We start from the raw sequence: 10,692 nt of genomic DNA on the forward strand, positions 1-10,692 counted from the left end.
AGATATAACCCCCAATAACCAAAACTAGCAAGTACAACCCTCCAGAAGTGTGATAAGATTACCAGAGCCATTCCTATCGTGAAGCTGATGGTCAAATATGTGACAGACACTTTAAAATGTGATGGAGAAAGTCGAACAGTATCTAAAAAAGGCAAATAAACTGATGAAAAGACGAGAAAACAGTCTTGAACAGCACATTTATTAAAATCTTTTTAAAATACTCCTGACCACCTTTACTTTTTTTGAATGCTCTGCTAAATACAACTATTCTCAAAATAAAGCAGTGCTTGTTTTATTTGTATATTATGTGTAGCTATATATATAAAAGTATATATTACAGTCCTGGTAATGATTTAGAGACTAGTCTTATTATAACAAATGCTACAGTTAAGAATTATGGTACATGATATATCTATCTATCTATCTATCTATCTATCTATCTATGTAAACAAGTGATTGTTAACTATGACATTATTTTATTGCACCAACTTTGCACAGATGGCAATTTCACATTATCAGGAAGAAAAATAGCAGGAATATTTATGAAAAGTTGAACAAAATATCATTTACTGAACAAGAATTATATATACATAAAAAATATGTGAGAAGATCATTTAGATTTTAAAAACTGAAAAGCAAATGATAAGAAATAGCAGCACATAATGTTTCCAGGTTTTTTATTACAAAATGTATTATTTTAATCTTTCATTTGATAACTGAGTAAATTCATTTATTATAACGGACAGTTGTGATGATCAGTGGGCTTGAGTTTTTACCTCCATCATTAAGACCTGGGCTAAATAATGGATAGAGTTTTTCAGTGAAAGACTGAGCAGTGAAAGAGTAGATATGAGAGCTGGACTCCACATCATAAAAGGAGACCAGACCCTCCTCATAATCCACAAACACACCGACCCGCTGCGGCTTCACTCTCAGAGACAGAGAGACAGGAGGACCAGCACCGGCTTTATATTCATCTCCATTCCTCAGCCACACAATCCAGTATCCATCTCTGGGTCTCAGTTTGATCCGTCCCTTCCTGTTAATGGATTCTCTGACCACTCCTAAATCCCAATTAGTCTTTCCCTTCACCTGCACCTCAAAATAAAATCTCCCTGAGGAGAATCCCTCCTTCCCCAGGGCATAGACACATCTATCAAATCTCTCTGGTTTGTCTGGGAGTTTCTGTGTAATGTCTACATCTCTCACTTGTTTTCCATCATCAGACAGAATGAGATTAGGATGAGCTGTATCAGGATCCAGAGTCACATCCACTGAGAAAACAGAGAATACAGATATTCTGTGATGCTGATGTTTTTAGTTAACCCAGTGTTTAATCAGATTGTAGTGCAGTAATGAAGCAGTGAGTGTATGAATGTAAACTAGTGTAGTGCAGACAGCACACTGTACCTGCATACTGCTGCATCCACTTCAGCTCTGTAGAGACTAATGACAAGAAAACAATCCGATCTGAAGCTTATATTTAAAGAACAGAGTACACTATCATGTTTCTATCTGATCAGTGTGTATTGATGTACCAGTTAGTGTGAGTTTCTCATCTATAGTGTCCTTCAGTTGAGTCAGAGCTCTCCTCAGAGTCTCCAGACTCTCATGAGTCTTCATACTGATCTCAGGCCAGTTCCTGGTGTTTCTAGAGCTGCACAGGGATGAGTGAATCTACAGCAGGAGAGAGGAGAAATCCTTCAGCATGTCATATCCTGCATTATGATTGATCAGAGAGATCATGTTGACTGACCTGTAGGAGGTGGAGGTGATCTTCAGTGTGTGAGAGCTGCTCCAGCTCAGTGTTTCTCATCTTTAGCTCAGTGATCTCCTGCTCCAGCTCTTCAATCAGCTCTTGCTCCTGTTTCTCTGCTGCTTTCTGCTGCTCCTCCATCATCTCCAGCAGTTCAGTCTGATGTCTCTCAATGGAGCGGATGAGATCAGTGAAGAGCTCCACACGGACTGCTTTCTCCTTCTCTGTGTTTCTCTGCTCAACCAGGACAGGCAACACATTATTAGCAGTGTTTGCTAACAGAAGAATCTGTGTAACTATTGCTCATACATTTTTGTTCACATACATAGGCTACATGTGTTTTCAGAATCCCTCAAATGAAGAATTAAACTTCACTCTGCACCCTGGACGAGAGCAGAACAAGCCCTGGACATTTTACTTCTTGTTTTATTGGCTGTTGCTGTATATTTTAGTCTGATAGTCATCTGTCATTCGTTTGATTGTTTGTTTATTTTGTTATTGTTATGTCTTCTCAATGTTTCTAAACACTGAAGTTCATTGAAGTTCAAATTATTTTAAACTCACTTTTCTGACTTCTGCTGAGTGTTTGATGTCTTGAATCTTCTTGATTCTGTTCTGGATCATCAGCTGCACGTCTTTCTGTGTCTTCATCAGTTCAGTCTATAGAGAGAACAACACAGACACATTTATCATAACACAGATTAAACTCACAATATGAAATAAAATCTGATTCCTCATGATATCAGTCCTTTAAAAGAATAATAACGTCTACCTTCTTCTCTTGACTCTCCTCTTCTATAGGAACAGTGTTGTGGTTCTTGTGGTCTGTCTCGGTGCAGAATGAACACACACATGTCTGATCATCTCTACAGAACAGATCCAGAGGTCTCTCGTGTTTCTGACATATATAGTCCTCCAGATTACTCACAGGATCCATCAGTTTGTGTTTCTTCAAACGTGTCACTCTCAAATGAGGCTCCAGGTGAGTTTCACAGTAAGAGCTCTGACACACCAGACACGACTTCAGCGCTTTCAGCTTTCTTTCCTCACAGAAGTCACACAGAACTTCAGTTGTTTTCTCAGGACTTTTCTTCTTACAGTGATCTACGAGCTCTCGGAGTGTGGTATTAATCTTGAGATCAGGTCTTTGCTTGAATGTTTCTTTACAGTATGGACAGCTGCAGGTCTGGCTGTTGTCCCAGCACTTATTCAGACAGATCTTGCAGAAGTTGTGTCCACATGGAGTCGTGACTGGATCAGTGAACACATCCAGACATACAGAGCACTGAATCTCCTCAGACAGTGAACTCATGGAGGATGACATTACTGGAAAGAGACATTATTTAGGATTAGTGTGAACTCCTTCAATACTGTTTATGAAGAATCCCATGATGCACCTCATGAAGCTGGTTGAATGTAAAGAGTATTTAGAGACAAAGAGTGCTGAAGAAACTCAAATATAAAGAGATCATGTACAGTCAGCTGGATATTATTGTAAAATGAACCCAGACAAGCTGATCAGAACCTAAATGTGAAGCTCATTACATAACCACTTACCTAACTAAATAAATGTACAAGATTTATTATTGTTAAGATTAAATTATTTGATCTACTTTACATTCCTGAACTGTACATATTCAATATTATAAAAGAAAAGTCAAAGTGTTTTTCTGGGTTATTGACTTACATGGAGGATCATATTCAATACTCTGTCTCCTGGTTTTTCTTGCTGTTGGTGAAGATTCTGCCATTGTTCTTTCCCTCTTAAAACCTTTTAAAGAAAAATGATAGTTTAACTGGTTAAAATGTGAGAACTGATAGTGATGGAAACACAATCATTCGTTTGAAACAAAGTGAGAGACTCGTAAACTTACTGAGCAATCTGAACTATGACCTGCTGTTTAAAGAAAGTACAAAGTACAAGCTTTATATTTTCCAACAAACATATATATATATATATATATATATATATCTCCTTATCAAAAATTAGATTAATCTTTCCACAAATAATATATTATATGATCATAAGTTATTGTGTAATGTAAAAGTGATTTTCAGCTGCAGTGAAGCAGGTTTGTGTTCAGTTTGTCTGCAGGTCATTTACTTCCTGTTTTATCTGTTTGTCTTTATGTCGCGTGACAAAATGACAGAAACACCAAACTTTGTTCAATCTAATGACATCTGAAATCAATTCTGTGCAGTAAACAACTAAAGTATCTTGAGTATTTGACACGCTTAAACCTGCTTCTGTTCAACTCATTCCAGTCTGACATAAACCCTACTAAACCAGACCACAGTCATTAGAAACCTGTTCAGGACAATCTCTCTTATATTTCTGTCACTTACCTGTGAGTATCAGATGTGTTCACAAGGGTCTCTGAACGACTCAATATTCTTTTGTTTAAAGAGTTCGATGGTTTCTGGCATCCATGCTGCTAATCAAGTTAGTTTCACTTTCTCTGAGTCTGTCACTGAACTACAGTGATGTCAGAGCTGCTCAGGGTGTGTTCTATGGAAAGCCAAATGGGTCAGAATTCGCATGCTTTTCACCACCGTATCAATATTTCAAATAAGCACTTTTAGGCGACAAGTTATGCCAGATGAGGTGAAATTTGTGAATTTTTTTTTAACTTTGTGTCTGGATAACGTACGTGTGGATAAACGTCTGGATAAGCGTAGGTATGAATAAGTACATTAATAATCATTTGGATTGAAAGAATAAAATAAGTAATGTAGGAAATGCTTCAAAGTCTGGGGGGAAAATATGTCAATAACTTGCTGAAGTGCACGAAAATCAACTAAGTATTGGACCCGGAAATAACATCTCTCTCTCTCTTTCTCTCTTTCTCTATAGCCTACTATATATAAATAAATACAGTTTAATAAAAGTATGCAATTAGCAGACGCTTTTATCCAAAGCGACTTACAGTGCATTCAGGCTAATATTTTTTACCTAACATAAGACAGCGACTCCTAAGCAGCACTTAAAGCACAGCTACGTGTGACTGTGTTAAGTGCATTGTTGGGAAACACACATGAAACATTCCAGTTATAAACATTTTATGAAATCCTGAAAAATACAAGAGACTTTCCACAAAGTTTTTATACAGTCTTCCAGTCATACTGATATATATATATACACACAGGTATACATTTTTGAATCTGGTTTCTGAGATTCATTTGGAGAAATGTATGACGTATTTTTCCTGAAACCATCAAACCGGACGAACCTGATATTCTGGTTTCAGATACGGGTTTAAGATGCAAACGTTTTTTAAGACGTGCCCTAATGTCAAGCTGAAGTGTAGCTGTATGCATCCGGGGTGTCCGGCTAGTAGATTAATACTATTTTTATTCAGTTTTAAGTGATTTTATTTGATTTTTCCAGTTTGTACTGGCTTTTACTTGAATGATTTATAGTTTGATTTATATTTTTCTTACAGTTTTATGCTTTTTTGGACAACACATGAACGATGGAACAAGGTACAGTTTAAGATATCAAATTATTATTTGCTTTTGATTGACACAAACTATCTAAATGCTTAGTTTAGTGCTTTATCTTGTTGTGCTACAAACATAAGCAGATGTGTAATGTATATTATACACATTTCCAAAATATAGTTGATTAACAAGTTTTTATAGCACTCAGAAACATTGCAGTTCATGATGATTATGATTTAATAAATGAAATCAATTTCAGAAATCTGGAATTGGATTTCAAACTACATATGTATAGTTGAATGATGTGTAAAATAATTTTTTGTTGCACTTTGTGCTTAAATGTATATTTTGCATAAGTGCGTAAAGGTTACTTGCATCAAAACTTTAGTAAAATTAACTTTAGGAAATTAACCTATTGATTTTTTTATTATTATTATTATTATTAATCACTATTGTTTTGATATGTATATTTACTTTGTTAAAATAATTACACATTTTAATCTCTTATGAAATTTGCTGTTTTTAATCTTCAATGTCTTCAATGTTTTTTCTTTTCTTTTCTGACAGAAATAAGAGCTATTGTTCTTGGATGGCAGAAATCTGACAAAGCCTCAGTGATAAACCGCATTTTAGGAGTCAAGGTGGAGTCTGACGAATACTTTGTGAAGTCTGTGAAGAGAGAGGGTGAAGTGAGCGGAAGGAAGATATCTCTGATCAACACGCCGTGCTGGTGGGAGATCTTCGGTTTGCAGGATTCCCCAGAAGTTGTCAAACAAGAACTGGTTTGCAGTGTTTTTCTGAGTGAACCGGGACCTCACGTCTTTCTGCTGGTCATTAATCTCAGTTTGCCTTTTACTGAAGAAAACAGATTCAGCATCGAGAAGCACCTCGGTCTCTTTGGAGAGAGTATCTGGAGACACACAATAGTGATCTTTACAGGAGTCGACAAATCCATCGAGCAGCACAAACTGAACCAAGATCTTCAGCTGATCATAAAGAGCTGTGGAGGAAGATATCACGCCTTTGAGACTGAAACTAAAAGTGCTGGAGTCCAACAACTGCTCATCAAGATTGATGATGTTGTGGCAGCAAACAATGGCAAGCATTTTGAAACTCATGATGATGTGCTACTAGAGATAAAGACAAAAAGAGAAGAAATAAATGAAAAAGCAAAAGCCAGACAGAAATGGTTGCAGGACAAACGAGACACACTGAAAAATATAAGTAAGTAAACCACACATGTATACATGTTTTCGCCTTCTATGGTTTAATGCTACAATCACCAAACTTGGGTCAGAGCTTTAGACTGGTCAGACTCGGGTTGCTTTATCTTTTCTATCTGATCTGGCTTACGGTTTTCGTAAACCAGAATACAACACCACCTAAAATCGCATAGACTTTCATTGAGGGGGTGGAAACTTTTCTACTGTAAGACTTTTGGTGTATTTAAGCTGTCTACTGCCATAGAAAAGCTCAAAAAATCCCTACTGAGAATACAGCTTAAACCAGCCTTAGCTAATGTACGCTTTTGATTGGTCTCCCAAACTGTTTTTTAAGTGGTTTTGACCACTTTTTAGCAGGCCAGGCTGGTCTTGGCGGTTTTTGCTGTTTTTTATTGAATCAATAGGTTTTAGCTGGAAAATTGCAGGAACATTGGCAGGTCCACGGATTGATTCCGGGATTGATCCCGGTGAAAGTTAATGTGCCTAGCGTTTTTGACTCGTACATTACACATCACAGCCTGATTTCACGTGTCTTTACGGGACCTTTACGGGTTGTGTGTGAACGCACGCACATATTCCGGGTAATCACTGGCAGTGTGAAAGTGCAAAATCTAGCGACCCGGGAACAATTACAGGGATGCAGTGCCCATGTATTTTCTGGAATTGCAGTGTGAAAGGGGCTATATAAACAAGTTAACAACATGCTAATTACATGCTTATCATGCTAGAAACGTGCTAGTAACTTGCTAATCATGCTAAAAATGCTAACACCAAGATATTAACATGTTAATCATGTTATAAACATGCTAGCAACTTTTGTTAAACGTAATAGAAACATGCTAGCATAATGCTGATCATGCTAGAATCAGGCTAATAATGTTATCCAAGCAAGAATAATGCTAACAACATGTTAGTAACTTGCTAATCATGTTAACATGCTAAAAAGTTTTAACAACATGCTAGTAACTGGCTAATCATGCTACAAACATGCTAGCATCATGCTAGTAACATGTTAATCATGCTAGAATAATGCTAGCAACATGTTAATCATGTTAGAATCATGCTAACAAAATGCTAGTATCATGTTAATCATACTAGAAACATGTTAACAACTTGAAAACAATTCTAGAAACATGCTAGCATCATGCTAATAACATGTTAATCATGCTAGAATCATGGTAGTAACATGTTTATGTTAGAATCATTCTAGCAACATGCTAGAAAACATGCTAGTAACATGGGAATGTTTACATGTGAGATCTCACAGAGATGACAAGTGCCATAAATCAATTTGATTAGCCTTCTCTAAAACACACATGGCATGGAAAATATTTCAGTTTTACAGATTAGATTATGAAATTTCTAATGAAGCTTTGGTAGACTTGTGGCTTTAGCTACACTGTATCTCTAAACTAATATCTTACATCAACAATTTTTTTAATACATTTAAAAAATATGTTTTTAATATTTTTATTTTTGTTTTTATATTTGAGCTTATATATCTCTATTATCATAACAGTCTGAGTGATTCTGATTCCTGAACAGTAAACTTTGAAGTGTCAGCTTTGTGAAAAAAAATTTGATTATATATCTAGTCAGAAAGAATCTGAATGAGCAGAAACCTTTTTATTTTGGGTATGTCATTTCTGTCTCCATGCCAAAAAAGGGGGGTGACTGGTAAGGAAAATTCTCAGACTGCAAACTTTTCAAACTTTTTCAAACTTTCTAGCTAGGCTTTTTCAAGCCAACTTAAAGTGTGTCTACAAAATTTTTAATCCAGATTATTTTGTTGTTTTAGAAGATGAATCCGTGGCTCCGGTATCAGCACTGAGGATTGTTCTGCTTGGATGGATCCTATCTGGCAAGAGTTCAGCAGCAAACACTATTTTTCATAATAAAACATTTGAAAAAGAAGGTACAAAAAAGTGCACAAAATACTCTGGTGTCGTAAATGACAGAAATGTGACCGTGTGGGACACGCCAGGCTGGTGGAAGTATTTTTCACCTAAATTCAACCCAAAGTTTGCGCAGGCTTCAATCCTGGAGAGCGTGGGACAATCACAACAAATGAAATTCCCTCACGCCATGATCCTAGTGATTCCTATTGACACTTCATTCAGTAACGGACAGAAACTAATCATTAAACAGTACATGGCCACTCTAGGAGACGACGTCTGGAGACACACTATAGTTCTGTTCACTTGGGGCGACAGATGTAAAGACATCTCAATCGAGCAGCACATCGAGAGTGAAGGTGAAGCACTGAAGTGGCTGGTTGAGAAATGCAGGAACAGATATCACGTCTTTGACAACACAGACAAGAAGAATCGAGATCAAGTCACAGGGCTGCTGCAGAAGATTGATGAGATGGTGGCAGAAAACAGTCTGTTCAGTTTTAACACTGAGTGTGCTGAAGAAGAAAACTTTCACGAGACTAATATACAACAAGATGAGGAATTTAGTTTTAACGCTGACAAGTTACTGGCGTTAATGTTCCATGAGCTGAAAAACAGGAGTGAAGTGATAAAAAGGAAGCTACAAGAATTAGAGATGGACGTCACTGGATGCATAAAAGCCAAAAGTGATCAAAGCATGGAATATCCCATAGAATGTAAATTAGCAATTCCGTTTAAATTCAGTTGAGAATGTAAAGCTGACATCACACCGTGTTGTGTTCTGGGTAACTGTTTTGGTTAGACGCCATATTTTCACATTATTATTCAGAGGGGAAAACTGGTCAATGTCATATGTTTATATGCACGTTTTATATGAGTTAACACACTAAGGGAAGCAGGTTGAGGAGAGGACGAAAAGATGCTGGGTAGCAATTTAATGAATTTAATACTTAAACCTTACCTTATGTCTCTCACAGTGCAGCCACTACACAAACGTTTACAAGCTACTTGGGATTTGATTTTGGTCTCTGATTCCCCGCTGTGGCCATAGGATAGTGAATATTTACAATGTTTACTTTAGGTACATGTTTTAAATGTTTCCAATAAAGAAATGGATCGCCTTCTTTTAGCTTGTTGAACAAACACTTTTAATCTGAACATTTCTACCATGTGACAGCTGAAGCATCAATGAGCGGCCAGTGCATTACACTGGTTTTATGGTAACCAGATACGATATGAATATTTAATATCAATGCAAAATCAAAAAACATCAGTATTAATCTCAGTAGCAGCCGCCCCAGCATGCAATGCGGTGTGACATAGCTTCACATTCTCTATAGCCATGTTACAGATGAACATGACAAATGTTCAGTTAATGCACTCATTCTGTGTCATCTTTCTCTTTCAGTAAAAGCTGACGAGAAACTCATGGAGAAGGTAAAGAGAGAAGGAAGCAGATGGGAGGCAATTTTAATGGACGGGATATTGAACATTCAGAATCCTAAACGATCTTGTGGTGAGTTATTAGCTTTACATAAAATACTTTGCTCAAAAAAAAAAAAATCTTAATTTTATATAATTTGACACTACATATCATCAGATTTTATCCTGACAAAATGATGTTCTCTGCTACCCCTATACAGATGAAAATATGAGCGTCAATGAAAAGATGTCTTGGTGGTTTCAAAAATATGAGGAATACAGCACATCAGAAACTTCGGGATATAAAACAGAACAATCTGATCCAGTAGAACATCCACAGAATCTAGAGGAGTCAGATAATACATCGGATGTTGGATGAAAATATAATTTGTCTGTAAAATCCAGTTCGCAAAGTAAAAGAGTCCTTACACCTGAAGTTATGTAAAGTAACTTATGTAAATGGGATTTAAATAAATCTTGCTCTTACTTAGAAATATGTCAGACATATGCAATTAGCAATTTTAGAAATTATGTTAAATGTTTTTATAATTGTGAATATTCATTAATGTTGTTGCATTTCTAATTAATAGTTGATATTGTTGTATAATATCTAAAAAATATATATTATGTTATTATTATATTATACACATATTACTTTACATAACTTTACCTCGATATGATTAATGTGCAATAATAGTGATTTATTTTTTTTTCTGTATCATTGTAACATTTGAACTGATAAATACCTGTATCAGTTAAACATCTCTCAGAGACTTTCACTGGAACTTTTCTATATGATATAGCAATTTTAAATAATTTAATTAACTTTATTTATAAATTATTTAAGTTAATTTTCTACCTTTAGGGGTGAACTTTTGATGTTTAATGAATAATATATGCTACAATGTTATTTTTTGACAGACAATTTTAGATACTTTCATAGTCATACTATACT

The 10,692-nt window shown here is 35.9% G+C and overlaps 2 protein-coding genes and 1 long non-coding RNA gene across 9 annotated transcripts in view; 2 read left to right on the forward strand and 1 right to left on the reverse strand.

Moving 5' to 3' along the window:
• Nucleotides 1–2,971, forward strand: part of LOC128022000 (uncharacterized) — a 220,653-nt gene extending 217,682 nt beyond the window's left edge. Inside the window, exon 3 of the long non-coding RNA XR_008185835.1 lies at nucleotides 2,900–2,971. This is a non-coding gene — a long non-coding RNA (uncharacterized LOC128022000). The remainder of the gene's footprint in view (nucleotides 1–2,899) is intronic.
• LOC128021976 (E3 ubiquitin-protein ligase TRIM39) overlaps nucleotides 1–4,241 on the reverse strand; it is a 76,751-nt gene extending 72,510 nt beyond the window's left edge. For 2 of the 7 annotated variants that reach the window (XM_052609153.1, XM_052609151.1), the window contains exon 1: nucleotides 4,103–4,220. Coding sequence is in view for 3 of the 7 variants with exons in the window: in XM_052609148.1 (XP_052465108.1) it covers nucleotides 727–1,274; nucleotides 1,411–1,446; nucleotides 1,539–1,677; nucleotides 1,757–1,990; nucleotides 2,321–2,416; nucleotides 2,529–3,082; nucleotides 3,444–3,507 (1,671 nt within the window). In the remaining 4 variants the exon portion in view is untranslated. Of the gene's footprint in view, nucleotides 1–726; nucleotides 1,275–1,410; nucleotides 1,447–1,538; nucleotides 1,678–1,756; nucleotides 1,991–2,320; nucleotides 2,417–2,528; nucleotides 3,083–3,443; nucleotides 3,528–3,630; nucleotides 3,654–4,102 lie in introns of those variants that run through there. The other 5 variants (XM_052609161.1, XM_052609148.1, XM_052609152.1 and 2 more) reach the window with 5 other exon arrangements.
• A 746-nt stretch (nucleotides 4,242–4,987) lies between these two features.
• Nucleotides 4,988–10,398, forward strand: LOC128021970 (GTPase IMAP family member 8-like). The gene is made up of 5 exons (XM_052609085.1): nucleotides 4,988–5,239; nucleotides 5,765–6,421; nucleotides 8,219–9,031; nucleotides 9,724–9,831; nucleotides 9,959–10,398. Exons 1-5 carry the CDS (start codon nucleotides 5,230–5,232, stop codon nucleotides 10,114–10,116), a joined length of 1,746 nt encoding a protein of 581 aa, XP_052465045.1. The 5' UTR covers nucleotides 4,988–5,229; the 3' UTR covers nucleotides 10,117–10,398.
• The last annotated feature ends 294 nt before the right edge of the window (nucleotides 10,399–10,692 follow it).

Source organism: Carassius gibelio, chromosome A11 (assembly GCF_023724105.1).
Source record: "Carassius gibelio isolate Cgi1373 ecotype wild population from Czech Republic chromosome A11, carGib1.2-hapl.c, whole genome shotgun sequence".
NCBI classification, from domain to species: domain Eukaryota; kingdom Metazoa; phylum Chordata; class Actinopteri; order Cypriniformes; family Cyprinidae; genus Carassius; species Carassius gibelio.